The sequence below is a fragment of the Palaemon carinicauda genome, chromosome 31, assembly GCF_036898095.1.
Source record: "Palaemon carinicauda isolate YSFRI2023 chromosome 31, ASM3689809v2, whole genome shotgun sequence".
Lineage (NCBI taxonomy): Eukaryota > Metazoa > Arthropoda > Malacostraca > Decapoda > Palaemonidae > Palaemon > Palaemon carinicauda.
Window position 1 is genome coordinate 65237982 of NC_090755.1, and position 21472 is coordinate 65259453.

Below are 21472 nucleotides of genomic sequence, written 5' to 3' on the forward strand. Positions count from 1 at the left end.
CGCGGAAGGAGAGCTGTAACCAAAACAGAATTATAACAATTATAATTATGTAACTATGTAATTATGTAATTTAAAAATGAATGAACACTAAAGAAAAAACGAAAACCCCGAAAGGAATCGTTCTACAAGCTGAAAAATTAACAACTACAATTAGATTCATAAACTAATTGAGACAAAATGTACGGCGTAGCAACCCCACCCACACGGGAAGGAAGCTACAAGGGCGTAGTAAAACATAGTAAAAGGGTGAACGACCTCAAGAGAGAGAGAGAGAGAAAGACCGAAGTCAAACTCGATCGCAACCCATAAAATTAGGCCGTGGTGGCCTAACTGCCGAGGCCTCCACGTAGATATCGTACACTACACACACACATCTGAAAAGGAAACTTACTTATTTCTATACTCAAATATATATACAAACATGAAAACATGTTTACATATATATTGAGTAAAAGAAAAGTAAGCGATTAAGTAAAGACAAAACAGACAATGGCTGCCAAGCGAGGACCAAGACAGAGACGTCTGTCACAGTCCGAGCCAAAAGTGAAAGTGAGTATTCACCTGTGTGTGAGGGGGAGGAGGGGTAGCTAGCTACCACTCCCCTACCCCCCCGCTAACTAGCGCGGGGGTAATACACCCTCGTTAAATTCTAATGGCTCGCCATTTCAGCTACGCTAAAAGTAATAACCCTTTGTAAATAGCGTGGTTTGTATTTCGGTTACGGAACAAACCCAAGTTTTGGTGCAATTTAAGAAATCTATCGAATGTGTTTCTCACATGTAAATTTGGTATCAAGAATCACACCTAAAATTTTGAAGTCATGTGAATTAAAGAAAGATTATCAAATATAAATCATACTTTTGAGTTTTGTTAAGGCTCAACATGCTCCATTATTTGCACCATTCACTAATTTTAGGTAGATCTCTATTAAAGGATTCTGCAGCCTTAGCTCTACATTCAGTAGATGGAATAAAGGCAAAGAAAGTAGCACCATCTGCATATGCAATGAACTTAGCCAAACCACATATCATGAATATGTAGCATGAAAAGTAATGGGTCAATAACACTACCCTGAGGAACACCAGAGATCACAATCATCAACTCACTATGGTGTCCATCAACAACTCTAGTGATCATATCTTCATGATATTTCAAAGAATGATATTCTCATTTATTTAGAAATTTAATTATTCTATGTAAAAAATTCATAATTATAGTATTATTTTGTTTGTGATTTAAAACTTGAATACAATACCAAACTTTGTTAGTTGTTGAAACTTTTCAGTGATTAAGCTCAAAAGCAATTTATATTCTTATAATTTTAAGGCCAGAGCAAAGGTTTAAAAACTCACTCTGGTGAACATCAATACAGCTGTCGACAGCACAAAGCACAGACCTTGGAACTGGTAGATAGTCCTGCTACTGACAAAAATCAAGGTATTTTATGGAATGCTAATGGATGGATATCTGGATATTTGCATCTTTCAGGTCTACAGAAACTGTAGAGGTATACTATTTAGGAAAAGCAAACATAAAATGTGGTTCTTACATTCCAATTTGAGTCTTGAAAATACTAATTTCCAGCAGATATTTCAGTCATCCTCACAATGAAGACGACCTGTAAAACCTAAAGAGCAGTCATCTGGAACTTCCACTACATTCTTTCCAATATGCCCCTACTTTACCTCAGAGAGGCAAAAATAAGTGTCACAGAGAGTAGGCTGGGAATAAGATTGCATTTCAAGGTGGGGGGACAGGGTGGCAATCTTTCAATGGCTGAATCTGTCTTCCAGGGCAGATTACACAAGGCTAGACTCCTTGTTGATACTATAGTGCCCATATGCATGGGAGGCATCCACTATTTGCAGCAACATACAGGGAGGACTATCTACTTCTGCATACAATTTAAAATATACATGTATGTATGTATGTATGTATGTATGTTTGTATATATATATATATATATATATATATATATATATATATATATATATATATATATATATATATATATATATATATATATATATATATATATATAATTTATTAATCTACTTATTTTTCTTCCTTTTAACCAAGTCCTGGGAGAGAGCTTGGGAGGCAGGCTTGAAATGCAAGGACTCTCAGGCCTTTCCAAACAAAGAAGGTTTAACTCATTAACTGAGATAAAGAAGGTATACTTATTATAAAATAAATTTTCAAATATACTTACCTGGTAGTTACATATGTATAGCTTAAATCCCGCGTCGAAACGCGGGATTTAAGCTATATATATGTAACTACCTGGGAAGTTACATATTTAAAACTTAAGTGTAAGATAACCCCAACCGTGTCTCTAAAAAATGTTATTTTGATAATAAAATAAATTTTTGAATATACTTACCCGGTGATTATATAAGCTGCAGCTCTGCTGCTCGACAGAAAACTCTACGGAAAATATCCGCCAGCGATCGCTATGCAGGTAGGGGGTGTACTTCAACAGCGCCATCTGTCGTGCAGGTACTCAGTACTCATTGTAAACAAAGAACTCAATTTTCTCCTCGGTCCACTGCGTCTCTATTGGGGAGGAAGGGAGGGTCCTTTAATATATAATCACCGGGTAAGTATATTCAAAAATTTATTTTATTATCAAAATAACATTTTTCAATATTTAACTTAGCCGGTGATTATATAAGCTGATTCACACCCAGGGGGGTGGGTAGAGACCAGCAATAAATGTTTACATTAATATGAGCTAAGTATTTTGTATTTCATTTTAGAAGTTATCAAAATAACAAAAATAAAATAAATAAGTACCTGGTAAGGAAGTCGACTTGAACAATTACTCTGCCTTTTTAAGTACGTCTTCCTTACGGAGCCTCGCGATCCTCTTAGGATGCTGAGCGACCCCTAGGATCTGAAGTATGAAGGGTTGCAACCCATACCACAGGACCTCATCAAAACCTCTAATCTAGGCGCTTCTCAAGAAAAGAATTTGACAACCCGCCAAATCAACCAGGATGCGAAAGGCTTCTTAGCCTTCCGGACAACCCAAAAACAACAATAAAAACATTTCAAGAGAAAGATTAAAAAGGTTATGGAATTAGGGGATTGTAGTGGTTGAGCCCTCACCCACTACTGCACTCGCTGCTACGAATGGTCCCAGGGTATAGCAGTTCTCGTAAAGAGACTGGACATCTTTAAGATAAAAAGACGCGAACACTGACTTGCTTCTCCAATAGGTTGCGTCCATTATACTTCGCAGAGATCTATTTTGTTTAAAGGCCACTGAAGTTGCGACAGCTCTAACTTCATGTGTCCTTACCTTCAGCAAAGCTTGGTCTTCCTCACTCAGATGGGAATGAGCTTCTCGTATTAACAGTCTGATAAAATAGGATAAAGCATTCTTAGACATAGGCAAAGATGGTTTCTTAACTGAACACCATAAAGCTTCTGACTGTCCTCGTAAAGGTTTAGTTCGTCTTAAATAGAACTTAAGAGCTCTCACAGGGCATAAGACTCTTTCTAGTTCATTTCCAACCATATTCGATAGGCTTGGGATATCGAACGATTTCGGCCAAGGACGAGAGGGTAGCTCGTTTTTGGCTAGAAAACCAAGTTGTAAAGAACATGTAGCCGTTTCAAATGAAAATCCGATGTTCCTGCTGAAGGCGTGAATCTCACTGACTCTTTTAGCTGTGGCTAAGCAAACCAGGAAAAGAGTCTTTAAAGTGAGATCTTTAAAGGAGGCTGAATGTAGCGGCTCGAACCTTTCTGACATGAGGAATCTTAGTACCACGTCTAAATTCCAACCAGGTGTAGCCAAACGACGCTCCTTCGTGGTCTCAAAAGACTTAAGGAGGTCCTGTAGATCTTTGTTGTTGGAAAGATCTAAGCCTCTGTGACGGAAGACTGATGCCAACATGCTTCTGTAACCCTTGATAGTGGGAGCTGAAAGAGATCGTTCTTTCCTCAGGTATAAAAGGAAGTCAGCTATTTGAGTTACAAAGGTACTGGTCGAGGATACAGATACTGACTTGCACCAGTTTCGGAAGACTTCCCACTTCGATTGGTAGACTCTAAGGGTGGATGTCCTCCTTGCTCTAGCAATCGCCCTGGCTGCCTCCTTCGAAAAGCCTCTAGCTCTCGAGTCTTTCGATAGTCTGAAGGCAGTCAGACAAAGAGCGTGGAGGCCTTGGTGTACCTTCTTTACGTGTGGCTGACGTAGAAGGTCCACCCTTAGAGGAAGAGTTCTGGGAACGTCCACTAGCCATCGAAGTACCTCGGTGAACCATTCTCTCGCGGGCCAGAGGGGAGCAATTAACGTCAACCTTGTCCCTTCGTGAGAGGCGAACTTCTGCAGTACCTTGTTGACAATCTTGAATGGGGGGAATGCATATAGGTCTAGATGTGACCAATCTAGGAGAAAGGCATCTATATGAACTGCTGCTGGGTCCGGGATTGGTGAGCAATATATTGGGAGCCTCTTGGTCATCGAGGTTGCGAAGAGATCTATGGTAGGCTGGCCCCATGTGGCCCAAAGTCTCTTGCACACATCCTTGTGTAGGGTCCATTCTGTTGGAATGATTTGTCCCTTCCGACTGAGGCAATCTGCCATGACATTCAAGTTGCCTTGGATGAACCTCGTTACTAGTGAAATGTTTAGATCTTTTGACCAGGTGAGGAGGTCCCTTGCGATCTCGTACAACGTCATAGAGTGGGTCCCTCCTTGCTTGGAGATGTACACCAAAGCCGTGGTGTTGTCCGAGTTCACCTCCACCACTTTGCCTTGAAGGAGAGACTTGAAGCTTTTCAAGGCCAGATGAACTGCCAGTAGCTCTTTGCAGTTGATATGCATTGTCCTTTGACTCGAGTTCCAAGTTCCCGAGCATTCCCGACCGTCTAATGTCGCGCCCCAGCCCGTGTCCGATGCGTCCGAGAAGAGAACGTGGTTGGGAGTCTGAACAGCCAGGGGCAGACCCTCTCTGAGGCTGATACTGTCCTTCCACCAAGTCAGGGAAGACTTCATCTTCTCGGAAATGGGGATCGAGACCGCTTCTAGCGTCTTGTCCTTTTTCCAGTAAACAGATAGGTGATATTGAAGAGGACGGAGGTGTAGTCTTCCTAACGATACGAACTGTTCCAGGGATGATAGTGTCCCTATCAGACTCATCCACTGCCTGACTGAACATCGTTCCTTCTTCAGCATGTTCTGGATGCATAACTGGGCTTGACTTGTTCTGGGGGCCGACGGAAAAGCCCGAAAAGCTAGACTGTGAATCTCCATCCCTAAATACACAATAGTTTGGGATGGGACCACTTGAGACTTTTCCATATTGACCAGGAGACCCAATTCCTTGGTCAGATCTAGAGTCCACTTTAGATCCTTCAGACAGCGACGACTGGAAGAAGCTCTTAGAAGCCAGTCGTCCAAATAGAGGGAGGCTCTGATGTCCGCTAAATGAAGGAATTTGGCTACATTCCTCATCAGCCTCGTAAACACAAGAGGAGCTGTGCTTAGGCCAAAGCACAGGGCTTGAAACTGGTAGACAACCTTTTCGTAAACGAATCTCAGAAAAGGTTGGGAGTCTGGGTGGATGGGGACGTGAAAGTATGCGTCCCTTAGGTCTAAAGAGACCATCCAGTCTTCCCTTCTGACCGCTGCTAGAACGGACTTTGTGGTCTCCATGGCGAACGTCTGCTTTGTGACAAAGACATTCAGCGCACTGACGTCTAGCAGCGGCCTCCACCCTCCTGTCTTCTTTGCCACTAAGAAGAGACGGTTGTAGAAGCCCGGGGTTTGATGGTCCAGGACTTTGACTACCGCTCCCTTTTCTAGTAAGAGAGACACCTCCTGTTTCAATGCTCGTCTCTTGTCTTCCTCTCTGTACCTGGGAGAGAGATCGATGGGAGACGTTGCTAGAGGGGGTTTTCGTACAAACGGGATCTTGTACCCCTCTCTGAGCAACTTCACAGATTGTGCATCTGCGCCTCTCTTCTCCCAGGTCTGCCAGAAGTTCTTGAGTCTGGCTCCCACTGCTGTCTGAGGAAGCTGGCAGTCAGACTCTGCCTTTAAAGGACTTGGTTCCTTTCTTCTTCCCACGTCTCCCTTCGGCACGAGCACCTCCTCTGCTGGAGGCTCTGCCACGAAAGGGCGGAATAAATCGGGACGCTGGAGTGTCCATCCTTGGTCTAGCTGACAAGGTAGGCAAAGGGGTGGCTTTGCGGGCAGAGGACGCAATCAGGTCATGGGTGTCCTTCTGTATCAAAGAAGCAGCAATCTCCTTAATCAAGTCCTCTGGAAAAAGGCACTTAGAGAGAGGAGCAAACAGAAGTTCGGATCTTTGACAAGGTGTCACTCCAGCTGACAGGAAAGAGCAAAGGTTCTCACGCTTCTTGAGGACTCCGGATACGAACGATGCAGCAAGCTCACTGGATCCGTCACGTATGGCCTTGTCCATGCAGGACATGATGAGCAAGGAAGATTCCTTCTCAGTCGGGGAGATCTTCCTGCTCAAAGCTCCCAGACACCAGTCTAAAAAGTTGAAGACCTCGAAGGCTCTAAATATCCCTTTCAACAGATGGTCTAGGTCCGAAGGTGACCAGCATATCTTAGAGCGTCTCATGGCTAGCCTGCGGGGAGAGTCTACAAGACTTGAGAAGTCGCCCTGGGCAGAGGCAGGAACTCCCAAGCCGAGAACTTCTCCCGTGGCATACCAGACGCTCGATCTGGAAGAGAGTTTAGCAGGGGGAAACGTAAAGGCTGTCTTCCCTAGACTCTTTTTGGACTGCATCCACTCTCCTATAACTCGTAAAGCTCTCTTGGACGAGCGTGCGAGGACGAGTCTAGTAAAGGCAGGCGAGGATGACTGCGTACCTAAAGCAAACTCTGACGGAGGAGAGCGCGGAGCCACAGACACAAACTGGTCCGGAAACATATCTTTGAACAGAGCAAGAACTTTTCTAAAGTCCAAAGAGGGTTGCGTGGACTTAGGCTCGTCAAGGTCCGAATGTGGTTCATCAACGTGTGCCGCATCGTCATCATCAGAGAGTCCATCATCCGAGTATTGAGGAGGAAGCGGCAATGGAGTAGGTATCGGCTGGTTAGCTGAGTCCGGTCGCACGGGTGCACGCGTGACTGAACCGGACGCAACGTCATGGAACTGTTGCCCAGTCTGTGACCTGGCAACAACCATAGCAGCGCGGGGACGCACAGCGTCTACTCCAGACTGTCTAGTCTGATGTGGGCGAGCAGAGGCAACCACACTGGGTTGCGGAGGTTGACGCACCGAGTCAAAACAAAACAACTCTGACGGTTGTTGTACCTCGCGAACGTCAACGGAAGGTTCCGTGCGTCGCTGAACGTCAACATGCGGCTGGCAGGGTACACTGGAACGCATGGGTGGCGGGACTCTCTCAGCTGGAGTGCGCAAGAAGGTCGCCTCAGCGTCCACAGGACGCACAACCGAGAGTGTGGTTGGTTGTAGGCAAGAGGTTGGTGCAGCAGCAACCTTCTCCGCACGAAAGTCCTGCATCAGAGACGTTAATTGGTACTGCATGGTCTGCAGCAAAGACCACTTAGGGTCTGCAGGAGCAGGTGCGGCGACAGACGGTGTAACTGCCTGAGGCGGTACCGCTTTGCCTCTCTTAGGAGGTGAGCAGTCATCGGAAGACTGCAGCGAGTCCGAACTGACCCAGTGGCTACAACTGGGCCGTTGGACTTGCGCGGATGGGACTGACTTGCGCTTAAGAGGTCGTGAGATCTTGGTCCATGGTTTCTTACGAGAAACCTCTTCCGCAGACGAGGAATAAATGGGCTCTCTCGTCTTTGTGTGGGTGGGGCGATCTTGGGTAGATATGCCCGAAACCACGGAGGGAACGTCCGTTCGCTGATTAAAGCCTCTCGAACCCATTGGTCGTACGACATTGCTTCTCCCCTGGACTTGGGAGCTTGCAAGAGGTCCCGGACTAGGAGGACGACAGGCACGAACAGACGAACCCTCAAGCGCAACACTATCCACAACACTATCACTCACTTTACCACTTCCCACTGCACTTTTACACTTCAGCTCCTTGACGTCCGCCATGAGCTGGTTACGGTCACTAGACAGGGACTCAACTCTCTCACCCAGAGCTTGGATGGCACGCATCATGTCAGCCATCGAAGGTTCCTGAGTGCCAGAAGGGGGATCAGGAGCAACCACTACAGGGGAAGGAATAGGTTGTGGGGCATGAGGAGAGGAAAAATCAACAGAACGAGATGAACTTCTCCTGACTCTATCTCTCTCTAGCCTACGTGTATATTTTTGGAATTCGATAAAATCGAATTCCGAAAGCCCAACGCATTCCTCACATCGATCTTCCAATTGACAGGTTTTATCCCGACAATTGGAACAAACGGTGTGAGGATCGATAGAGGCCTTCGGAAGACGCCTTGAACAGTCCCTAGCATTACACTTCCTGAATTTTGGGACTTGAGAAGGGTCAGCCATTTTGAATTGGTCAAAGGGGAATTCAAAAACTATCCAAAGTCATCAACAAATAATCCGATATCAAAAAAAGAATGCAAGGATTTATTGAAGAGAAAGCCTGCACAGCGAAAGCTCAAAACTAGAACAGTGTACTTCACCAAATAGTTGTGAAAACAAATCCAGTTAGCAACAGCGAATTAGTAGGTCTTGCCGGTAGCACGACAGAGAGAAAATTGAGTTCTTTGTTTACAATGAGTACTGAGTACCTGCACGACAGATAGCGCTGTTGAAGTACACCCCCTACCTGCATAGCGATCGCTGGCGGATTTTTTCCGTAGAGTTTTCTGTCGAGCAGCAGAGCTGCAGCTTATATAATCACCGGCTAAGTTAAATATTGAAAATTGTCTATCCAATTAATGCAGTTGTGGGGCTGAAAGTACACGACCCTCAGGTGCAGCTGTCTGCAACATACAGAAACCTTTACTAAAGCAACCGGATGCAGCAAGTTAAGACTGACTAGGTGATCGTTCAGAAGATCTTGTGTTTTCATGTCCCAAGCATGAAAGCACAGATCACCAGAAAGTCTAGGCATCATTGTTTGCATTGTATTTCTTCCCAGGATGATCTTCAAGATATGATTGGAGGTTAAGGAATTCTCTGACTCTGAGATCACAGCATTAACCAACTCCTGCACTCCCTAAACAAGCAGGGATATGGGCAGATAATATCAAACACTAAGGAACTGCCTGAGAAAGTCTTCTGAGACCACTGCATTCATAAAAATATTCAATTTCAGTGCTCTTAAGTACCTATCAAACTATGTCTGCTGCAGTTTTGGAGGTAGAGGACCCTTTTAATTTCATAAACAGCAAAAGTCAAACTAATCACATGGTTGCTTTGTACAAAGTATGGCCACTTGCCTGTAGCCTGAAAGGAAACGCAATGAACCTCAGCCTGGATATGTAAATGTTTACCCGGAACAATTAAACACCAATGTACTCTTGCTTAAGTCCAACAGAAGAACTACACTTCCAAAAACTAGTGATGAGCCTACTACAGACACGTGCACTACTACAACAATGTCCAATGGTAGAGAACAGAGTGAGCACCATTATTGGTCAGTAAACAATCTAGGAGCCTGTATCAAACACAGGTGAAAGTCATGTACCTGCCTATGGGTGTTCTAAATTGAGTTCTGATAATCCACAATGATCAGAAAAATGGGGATATTAGTCTCCTTCCCAACTGTAACATAAGAAGTGAAGGGAAAATGAGAAGTCAAGATTGGACATCTCTTAAGGAGCCCAGGAACATGGCAAATCAAAGACAGATTAAAGTACCTGGTCATTAGCCATAGAGAGAAACCCTTCAGACCATCCTGCACCTCCTACAGTCAGAAGCCCTGAAGAAGTTGTTGAAAAAGTGGGTGAAGAGGTCAAGAAGAAACAGATGGAACTCAAGGATAAAAAGGAGGATGGAAAATTATACTTATATTTCTTGCCCTTGCTTTTACTACAAATCTTTTTTTTTCTTTATATGCACTTTCCAAGTGTTATAAATGTCAAATTTGAGGCAAGGTGCTAGATAAACTTTCACAACTGATAGTGCAGAAGTAACAGCAGCTGGAGGGACAAATCTATGAGCTGGAACTCTGGCAGCAGATGTAACAGCAGGAGCAGCAGCTTTGGTAAAAATAAAATGCTCCACAACAAATGCTTAGATTTCAATAGGGACCTTGAGATCTAGACTGACATTACAGAGGGTGTGACAGGTAAATGTGACAGGGAGCCTGTGCAGAGGAGGTTACCACTGCCGGTGAATCTACCTATCAAAAACTGAGAGAAGACAGCAGTTATCTAATGTCAAATCTAGCTATCAAAAACTGAGAGAAGACAGCAGTTATCTAATGTCAAATCTAGCTATCAAAAACTGAGAGAAGAATGCAGTTATCTAATGTCGAATCTAGCTATCAAAAACTGAGAGAAGAAAGCAGTTATCTAATGGCCTCAACAAGTTTTCCCTGACATGAGAGCAATAAGAGAATAACAAGAGACAGCTCCAACCGAAATTGAAGTCCTTGTAGAAAAAACACCAACAAGTAATACTGAGGAGCGGAAATTTATTATTCAATGACGAGACTAACGGTATTCTTGACCCACTTCCAGATACAAACCTCAGCCTTTGGGAAGGAGACTACTTAAAATCTTTGCCAAGAAAATTCCTGGTTGAATTCTGACCCATACAAACAGCAGGTATGATCTACATCAACGCTTTGAACGTAATTCACATTCACTATTCCTATTCCTTTCAGTGGCACATGACTTCATTTGCATCCAGTAATTACTAGTATTCTTCTCTTTTTTCCACTATTTATGTCAAGGAAAGTTGTACAAAACAATGTAACATTATATATCAATGGAAAGTTTTTCACTGGAAAAATGCTAGTTAATCTTTAATCTCCTTTTATTGTAATAGTTTCACAAATGTATGTTGTTTGAGTTAAAGAATTAAAGAGTCAATCAAGGATGTAACCCTCAACCAAATCAGCCTCAATATCTTAGTGAGCAAACATATTGTTTAATGTGCATGAAATGTTAACAGTTAACATACAATGTTATATAATGTTTTATCCAAATCAATTGCAACCAAAACCCTGTCAAAGCTTACAATTCAATGCTAAAATAATTCTTTCATGCACAGAATATACCAAATGCATTTTAACATGCACCATTTTTTTCTTAAATACAGTACGCCAATCCTATTCAACAAGTTTTATCCCCTTGTGCACAAATAAAGAACTCATGCACATAAATATATATAAAAAGTGATCACAAAAAATTGTCCCCTAAAAAATCTGTAAAATAAAACCTATAAATATACAAGTCATACAGAATAACATTGGGAAATTTTAAAGTGGCATTACGTAAATTATAGTCTATTTTCGGGATAGTACGGATAATATTGATAACGCCAAAGGTGATCTATGTTTAAACGGCATATAACAACTGACCTGGGCAAGAAGACTGCAGTTGGTCGTCTTCCCTTTCCACTGTCACTTTGGCACCACTCGCACGTGTCACAGCCTTGATGCTTTCTCCATTCCTTCCTATGATACGTCCAACTGATGCCTGCCAGATAGAGCTCAGGAATGAGTTTGTTGTAAATAAGAAAAAAAATAAGATGAAAGTTACATTAAAACCGATTATGTTCTAAATACATTGCTGTACTGGAATGGTAAGAGTATTATTGGAACCAAAATCTTCTTGAATATAATTCATAATTTAAAGTATCAAGCTTCAACTATAAATTTTGGGGACTTGTGTAAAATTCCATTAAAAAAAACTGATAAAAGTAATGTATACTTAGCTGTAAATAAGAGCTAATAAAAGAATGGAATTCTCAAGATGAGAACACAGGTATACATAGTAAATTGCATAACGGACATCAAGGAATCAAAAAGTTTAATAACAAACAATGTAAACATCAGAAATCTTTAAAGTAATTTGTATTTCTACTAACTACACAAACCTGAGACCTTTATAAAGAGTATGACATTGGCAAAGCTGAAACAGACTTTTTAAAAGGAAAACCACAATTGGTTGCTGGGTGGCAGGTAAGCCCAGCCCACCTGACAGGTAGAGCAACCTTCACTTTGACCTTCGCCATAGGTGTTTGTGAGGTGGTTGTGTAACTTAAAGGTCTCAGGTTTGTGTAATTAGGAAAAATAAAAATTACTTTTTAAAATCTTATTTGTTCCTCCAGTACACATAATATAAAACATAAACCTTTAATATGAAACCTATGCTTAGGAGGGAGGAATTCCCTATATCCAGACTTCATGGTTAACTAATTCAGGAAATATCAATGAACTTTGGTCCTAGAGAGGGGCAAAAGTCATGACTCCTGTTGATCCCATAACATTCTGTGCATAGGATGCAAATGGAGTTAGGGTTGGCCATTTCCAAAATTGGTAAGCCAGTGAAGAATAGATATCCATAGTATATATTTTCCAGTGTACAGGCATTAGATGATTAATGTGTGTATACATGTTAACTGTCCGCCTTACGTGAAGCATGGGGGGAAATATTTTGAATACCAAATTAAGAAAATTTGCATAGCTTTCTTGCATTTAGCATCCAGATCAGCAAAAAAATGGTATGACTGCTGCACCCCGAGATAAGAAGAAGAAAGGATAAATTACCAGTCATTCTTACTTTTCACTCTATAGTTATGTAGCAACCGTGATCTACATGCAATGCTACTTGTCCTGTGAGGGAGCTTGGCTGACTACCCCACAAGCTAGGCGGGTACCACTGGTCCCAAGGACCTTTGGGTATATTCCCGAAGGTAATGGGGAGTGAAGGTCGTCTACCATCTCCAGACTCCGGTCATCATGATCTGCGCCATGGACAAACTCTTCTAGAAGGCTGACGAAGAGCTGATACTCCTCAATGGTCTGCCTCTGTGCTCCTCATCCGGAGTGTTTGATGGTACAATAGCCAGAAGAAAATAGTACTCTTGGAGATTGGTTTCTTAACATTCCCGAAGCTTATGAAAAGTCTGTGATGCTCAGGTCTGAAGTGCCGAGTTCTTTTGAGGTGGTGTTGCAAAGTCCTCACAGGACAAAGCACCAAATTGTGATGATCACTATTTACCTCCTTAAAAGAGGAGATCGAGAAGGTCTCGAACCTAGAATCAAGAATCTCTTGATTCTGTGTTTTCACCACTAACTGTGGGACAAATGAAAAAGAGACCTACTTCCAACCTTCAGCATGACCTAAGGCATATGAGATGCCATGTAACTTACCGACTTCTTTGCTGAGGCTAGGGAAAGCAGGAACTCGATCGTCAGTGCCAGAACTCAATCTTATGACTCCTTCAGAGGTTTGTATGGGGCTCTTTTGAAAGATCTAAGGACCTTTGTGATGTCTCATTCAGGAGGTCAAAGTTTCTTTGAAGGGAAAGACTGTTCAAAGATCCTCCTGAGCATGGACAGTTCCCATGAGTTGTAAATGTCCAAGTAATTCAGTCTGAGAAACTCCCTCATGCCTGAGCAATAGCCATTTACTACGCTAACTGAGAGGTGCTTCTCCCAGCAAAAAAAAAAAAAAAATGCTTTGACTGGAATAATATCCTGTTTACAATACCAATCGCACAAGATGGCCCACATCCCCTGGCAGACTGCTGCAGAGGATCTCTGTAAATACATATCTAGGCATCTCCATTGCAGTACCTTGCAAAAAGACCATTACTCAGAGATGCTGGATAACTACCACGCACGAATGGCAAGGATACCACAAAGTTGTGGAATCTCTGCATGTGGGGCCGACAGAGGAGGTTGGGCCAACATAGTAGTTCTCTCGGTACCTTGACAAGGAGCATCAACAGGTCTATGAACCATTCGGCTTGTGACCACTGGAGTCATCCTGATATTCGTGGTCTCCACCATTCTAATGATGATCTGACAAATCTTACAGAAAGGCAAAAAAGCATTAGCATGGAGGATGCTCCAGGAATGTTGGAACCATCATCCATTGCTGCTGCCTGGTCTGGAACAGGAAAACAATACATTGGAGACTTCTTGTTCAGGTGTGATGTAAATAAGTCAATCATTGGAGAGCCCCATAGGGCAAGAAGCATTTCAGCTACTGCTGGTAGGCCCCTACCTGGCCCTGGTGGCTGAGCATGTTGGTTAACACATTCCTCTTGCCTGAAATGTCCCTGGTGGCTGAGCATCCCGGTTAACACATTTCTCTTGCCTGGAATATATCTTACTAACAGTTCCACTATGTTTTTGAATGCCCTAGCATGTGTTTGCCTTGCCAACTCCCTACTTGTTGATGTAGGCCACCACGGAAGTGTTACCACTCATCAACGCTACTAAATGCCCCATCAAACTCTGTTGAAAAGCTCGCAGGGCTAACGCATTCTCAGCAGATTTAATGTGCAGATCTTTTATTTCCTTGGACCCCAATCACAGGGCAGTGTGCCCCTCAGGTGTGCCCACCCCTCCTTCAATGAGTCTTTCAACAGTAGCATCTATGGAGGAATGGAGTCGAGAAACACCCCAGGTAAGGTGTTTGTCATTCCTCCACCACTCCAGATCTACCCTCACCAGAACCAAGTAGGAAGGATTGGTGACAGTTGACCAGTGATGTTTCGGACACCATATTAATGATCTCTGGGGGAGCCACCCATGGGGAACAAGTTTTTCCAAAAATGAAATAGGTCCTAAAGACGTTTCCAGCGACATGTCAGTAAACGTTGAACTGAAAGAAAGGGTAATACAACAAAACTCTCAGTGCTGCAGTACATATCAATATTTCCAGGTACTCTATCATTCTCTTGAGCTTGAGAAAGGACTTCTTCCAATTGAAAAAGACCATAAGATCATGCAAAAGGCTAAGAGTCTGTCTTGATCCTAGAGCAACTATCTTCATGAAGGTGACAGCATCAACCAATCATTGAGATACCTCAGACGGTGAATCCCATTCGAGTGGGTCCAAGCAATAGACTAGCGTGGACACTCACGGAGCAATGGATAGTCTAAAGCACAGGACTTTGACCTCATGCACCACTCTGCTGAAAACAAAGCAGAGATACTTCCTGCTTGATCTATGGGCAGGAATGTAAAAATAAACATCCTTCAGGTCGAGAGAAAGTAAGAAGTCCCCATCGCGATGGCCTTATATGACTTAACCCAAGGGTCTTCTCTGAAGAAGCCTGGTCTCCACAGGAACAAGACTTCTTAGGGGGAGAGGAGCATTAATGAGGAGACTCGTCACAACTGGTTTCTGCCGATGGACATTGGGAAGAGAAAACTACAGTTTCCTTACTCTGCACGTGGAGAGTGAGACAGAGACGATTTCCTGCCTGAACATACCCATACCTGTGGGGCCCGAGTACATTTATCGCCCAATTGGGATGATCATGATTATGGAAAACAAACATGTACTTGGAGAACGCGTTCGCGAGGAGATCCACTAACAAGACTTGTGTCATTATTGGGTGTTCACGATCGTCGCTCCGAACGGAACCTGGAAGGAACAGCATCCTGTCTCATGGGGAGCGAGACTGAGCAGCCTGCGACTTCTCCATGGTGAGTGAAAACAAAAGCAAATGGCTTCTTATCTCTAGAGGAGGAAGATCGAGAAGCATATGATCTTGCTTGTGCCAAACAAAACCAATATGAGCGGGATGAATGTACTCATGGATATAATGACCAAATAGATCGGTCATGCAGTGATCGTAATCATGATGATTGTTCCCAAGAGGAAAACAAACAGAAGGGCGAGAAGAGCCCGGCTCTTTCTTCTTGTGCTGGACAAGCGATTACGGATAATCAGATGAGTCATCAGACACTTCCTTTTTCCTTGCAACTCTCTTGATCCTTGAAACCTTACCCATAAGTGCTGGACCCTTGCACTGAGCTCCCCTAACAAGGGTCAGGGCTCATTGCATCGTTGCTCCCCCCACAAAACCATGCAGGAGAATTTCTATAAGTCTAATGAGACTGCACGACCAGCCATCCTGAGCTTTGGTGACCTCTTCCTCGCAGCAGTACTAGGTGATCGTGAAAGTGGTAACACCTACAAAACAACAGGGGCGGCTCAGCAGAGGAAGAGACAGGAAAAGGGGAGCAGGGACACATCTGTTGACAGCACCTTTGCAGCACGGAGTTCCTCCACAGGAATAGATTTGATGTCAGGGGGACTCACCACACACCTCCACAGGGGGGCCGGAGGGGAAGCATTAGTATACTTCCGGGCTCTAGCAGATGTTAGCACCTCCAGAAGTTTCTCTGCAGACAGAGCACTTTCAATACCCAGTAAAGGCCACAACCTAGAAAGAACCAAATTCTTGCAAGAGTCAGCAACAGCAAGGGGAGATGGTTGAGAGAGGTATGTATTGCCACCATTAGGGGAGGGCCATACACCCGCCTTCTCAGAACTACATCCGGCAAATGGGGGGCAGTCTCTCTTCACCCGATAGGTTTCCCCATAGGGCCCAACCCGAGGAAACCACAGAAAACAGCAGGCTTTGTTTCTGAAGAAGGGAAAAAGGAGTTAAATTTTCTTCAGCATCAGCTTGGACATGCCCTCTGATGCCAATGAATCCCTCTTAGACTTCTCCCTCTTCTTTGCAAACTCCACCTACTGGAAGGAGGCCATTCCCTACACACCTCATAGGGGGATGACTCAGAGCAGTTATGCCTCCTGCAAAAATCGCAGAGTTGATGGAGGTCCACTTCTGCTTGCTCATGTACCAACTGCAACAGCAACTTTCCTTACTTGGGCAAAGCTGCACGTATGGCTTAGGGGTGGACACTGAGAGGCCAGATCACAATCACTCTGGAAAGAGTAAAAAGTATTAAACAGCCAAGTCAGAGACACAGCAGAGTACATGTGTATACAGCTTTGGAAGAAGTCAAACGGAAGGTTGCTCTACCTCTTGGATGTGCGGGGCTTAACCGCAATCAGGTGACCAACTATGTTTACTTTGTAAAAAGTTTAAATGACTCTTTAAGCTTCACAAATGCTATACTCCTATCAAATATTAATGGTTTGTATTACATGCAGGAACAAAAACAGTTCATAATCTACTGTAGTGTATATGACAACATATGAGTAAACATAAAAAGCCTCACCAATTGTAAAAGAAAGTATCTGCCATCATTGATAATTAATCAGGGCAGGCTAAAAGTTTGTACGTATTAAAGAATATTTGAGATCTTCTCAAATATAAACTACAGTATTGCAAATTCTTGTAAATTTAACGAAAGATAAAACTGAAAACATCGTATTCATGATTATGACAAAAATTTCAAGGCACTTTACTTCCAATGTACAATTTAATTATATTTAAAAGTAATTGTTTCTTATTGCCAATTCATTATGTACAGGCACTGTTGTCAATGGAAAGCCCCCATGATTGTGTAGGCCTTTCCTTTGTCTGTTATACTTTACAGGTATATTGAGAAGTATGCATATTTTTTTCCTTACTTTTATTACCTTTATTTGATTTCCAGTGTACAGCAATTTATGTGTATACTTACTGAAAATATGCACTTTCAGTGAAAGGTTGTCTTTTGTGATTGATTCTTTATTACTTTTGAGAGGCTATGAATAAATTCTCATTTAAAGATGTTATAAGTATAATTACGTCATTACCTGATCAATGGTTTAATGACCTTTTTTTTAGGCAAGTCAACCAACAGTAAAGAGACAATTGCCCAAAATATTTGTTGTTTCATTTTCAAAAATTAGATAGGAAATCTGGTAGAACTGTATTCGACAGAAGAGTGGAGACATCTCACTTAATGTACCAGTTTAACACATTAAGAGGAAAATGACAAATTCGGAGATAATTTGTATTTTTCCTAACCATACAAACCTTAGCTATTTACATGGGGTATTACTTTTGGCGAAGCTGAAATGACGAGCCATTAGATTTTTAACGAGGGTTAACTACCCTCTCGCTAGTTAGCGAGGTTGTAGGGGAGGGGTAGCTAGCTACCCCTATCCCCTCACACACCGGTGAACTGATTCACTTCGCTTAGAGGTAGGACTTCACGGGGGACAGGGCTGGCAATTATGTGTAAATAGCTAAGGTTTGTATGGTTAGGAAAAATACAAATTATCTCCGAACTTGTCATTTGTTCCGTAACCGAAATACAAACCACACTATTTACATGGGGTGACTTAACCGTTAGGTAGGGTGGAAAGTCCCAGCCTTACTAGCTTTGGCTTTGCCCGGGACTCAGAATCCGAGTGAGCCGCACTCGAGAAAAGGAGTCCCTACACCTCGCAAATTCTTTGCTTCGCAAGGAACGTGCGCCTACATAAGCTTGTGTGTGAAAGAAAGGAGTGTGACTCGTCCTAGGAAGTTGACCTGAAGTCCTTTAGATGGAAATCTAGGTTAGGACGTTCCCAATACCACCTCGTCAGGGTATGGGGGACGGGACAGTATTACACTAATACTAGGAGCACAAGGAAGCATGGTTTACCTGCAGTGGTTGAGGTCAGCTATGCAGAGAACCCAGGATGCTGTTTTCCCCAAGAGAGGGGAGGATGAAGAAAAGAGTAAAGGCCAGACATACTTTTTCATTCATGCAGTCTAAAACCGGGTAACAATGCCCTCAACCTTCTGCTACCTGTCCATTAAGGAGCCTGAGGTTAGACCAGCTGTTGTGCAGCCATCACAGGGCCGATAGAGAACGTATCGAGGCTCCTGTGGGTCACGTCCTGCAGGTAGTGGGCTGTGAAGGTCGTTTGACGCTTCCAGACCCCAGCTTGTAGCACCTGCGTCACAAAGAAGTTTCTCTTGAATGCCAGGGACGTTGCAATGCCTCTGACATCGTGTGCTCTAGGGCGACGTGACTGTGGAGAGTCTGGATTCAGGGAATGATGGATGACCCTTCGAATCCAAGCTGAGATGGTATTCTTGGTGACTCTCCTCTTCGTCCTTCCCGTGCTCACAAACAGGGCTTACACGCGAGGACGGACTGCAGCTGTTCTTTTAAGATAACGCCTCAGACTCCTTACTGGGCATAGTAGGAGATGGTCTGGGTCATCTGTTACAGAACGAAGACTCGAAACCCTGAAGGAGTCTAACCATGGGTCCGGAACCCCAGGATTTTGAGTCTTAGCAACAAACTCAGGGACGAACCTGAACGTTACCTCCCCCCATCCCCTTGAATGGGCGACGTTGTACGAGAGACCATGAAGTTCACTGACACGCTTGGCAGAAGCCAGAGCAAGCAGGAACAGCGTCTTCCAAGTCAGGTGACGATCAGAAGCCTGGCGTAATGGTTCGAACGGAGGTCTCTTAAGAGCCCTGAGAACACGAACCACGTTCCATGGAGGAGGTCTCACTTCCGACTGAGGGCAGGTAAGTTCGTAGCTCTGTATGAGCAAGGAAAGTTCCAGCGAGGAAGAGACGTCCAATCCTTTCAGCCTGAAGGCCAGGCTTAAGGCTGAGTGATAGCCTTTCACCGCTGAGACCGAAAGGCACATTTCCTCCCGCAAATACACAAGAAACTCCGCTATTGCTGGAATAGTGGCATTGAGGGGAGAGATACCCCTCCCACGACACCAACCACAGAAGACTCTCCACTTCGCCTGGTAGACTCCTGCAGATGACTTTCGCAGGTGTTGAGACATCCTTTCCGCAACTTGTTGCGAAAAGCCTCTCTCTGTGAGGAGACGCTTGATAGTCCCCAGGCGTGAAGCCGAAGCGAAACTACGGCTTTGTGGAAGATATTGCAGTGTGGTTGCTTGAGTAGCTCGTGTCGTGGGGGGAGTTCTCTCGGGAGTTCCATCAGGAGCTGCAGAAGGTTCGGGAACCACTCTGCATGATGCCATAGCGGAGCTATCAAGGTCATCGACAGGTTGACCGATAGACTGGTCTTGTTGAGCACCCTTCTCATCAGACAGAACGGTGGGAAGGCGTAGACGTCGATGTTGTCCCACCATTGTTGGAAGGCATCTTGCCAGAGCGCCTTGGGGTCCGGGACAGGGGAGCAGTACAGCGGCAGCTTGAAATTCAAGGCTGTTGCGAACAAGTCCACTGTCGGGGAACCCCACAAAGTCAGGACTTTGTTGGCTACTAGAGGATCCAAAGACCATTCGGTACTCACTATATGCGAAGCTCTGCTCAGACTGTCGGCGAGCACATTCCTTTTGCCCGGAATGAAGCGAGCTGATAGTGGTATCGAGTGGACTTCGGCCCATCTCAGAATCTTTACTGCAAGATGGTATAGCTGTTGTGAAAAGGTACCTCCCTGCTTGTTGATATAAGCCACCACTGTGGTGTTGTTGCTCATCACCACCACAGAGTGACCCGCCAGGGTCTGTTGGAACTGTTGAAGGGCCAGATATACGGCCTTCATCTCTAGCAGATTGATGTGGAGGGACTTTTCTGATTCTGACCACCGGCCTGAGGTCCTGTGGTTCAGAACGTGGGCCCCCCACCCTTCTTTTGACGCGTCCGAGAACAGCATCAAATCCGGGGGGAGGACGAGAAGATCCACTCCCTTTCGAAGGTTTCCGTCGGTCAACCACCATTGCAGGTCCGTCCGTTCCGCAGGCCCTATAGGGACCTGAAAGTCCGGGGAATCGTGGCCTTGACTCCACCGGGACTTGAGCCGCCATTGCAGGGATCTCATCCTGAGGCGGCCGTTTGGAACTAGACGGGCCAGGGAGGACAGGTGACCTAGAAGACGTAACCAAGATTGGGCTGGAAGATCTTCCCGTCTGAGGAAAGGTTCCGCAACCCTCCTCAGCCTTGCTATCCTGTTGTCTGACGGAAAGGCTTTGTGGAAATTGGTGTCCAATATCATGCCTAGATATACCAGTCGTTGAGATGGAAGCAGAGAAGACTTCTCGAGATTTACCATGATCCCTAGATCCTGGCAAAGTCCTAGAAGCTTGTCCCGGTGTCGAAGAAAAGTCGACTCCGAGTCTGCCAGGATCAGCCAGTTGTCCAGATAGCGAAGGATACGGATGCCGATCCTGTGTGTGCACGAAGATATCAGGGTGAACAATCTGGTGAACACCTGTGGTGCTGTGGAGAGACCGAAGCACAGCGCCTTGAACTGGTAGATCTTGTTGTCTAGGCTGAATCTCAAGTACTTCCTGGAAGACGGATGGGTTGGGATCTGGAAGTACGCGTCCTTTAGATCCAGTGTGCACATGAAGTCTTGCGGTCTCACTGCAAGTCTGACCGTCTCTGCTGTCTCCATTCTGAACGGAGTTTGTTTGACAAACTTGTTCAGAGCTGAGAGGTCGATGACGGGTCTCCAGCCTCTAGACGCCTTCTTTACAAGAAAGAGTCGACTGAAGAAGTCTTGGGAGACGTCAACGACCTCCTGGAGAGCATCCTTCTTGAGCATGGTCTCGACTTCTGCTCGAAGGGCTAGCCCCTTTGCCGATCCCATGGCATAGGAGCTCAACGACACTGGATTCGCTGTCAGGGGAGGAAGAGAAGTCGTGAACGGGACGCGATATACTTGGCTGATCACA

General features: G+C 44.4%; 2 protein-coding genes across 2 annotated transcripts in view; both read right to left on the bottom strand.

Annotated features, from left to right (window-relative positions):
- Positions 1 to 21472, bottom strand: part of LOC137624778 (serine/threonine-protein phosphatase 2B catalytic subunit 3-like) — a 568901-nt gene that overhangs the window by 518966 nt on the left and 28463 nt on the right. The window lies entirely within an intron of this gene.
- The window catches only part of LOC137624480 (tudor and KH domain-containing protein homolog), an 82017-nt gene that overhangs the window by 43020 nt on the left and 17525 nt on the right, over positions 1 to 21472 (bottom strand). The window contains exon 4 of the mRNA XM_068355256.1: positions 11461 to 11578. Within this exon, the coding sequence (XP_068211357.1) occupies positions 11461 to 11578 (118 nt within the window). The remainder of the gene's footprint in view (positions 1 to 11460; positions 11579 to 21472) is intronic.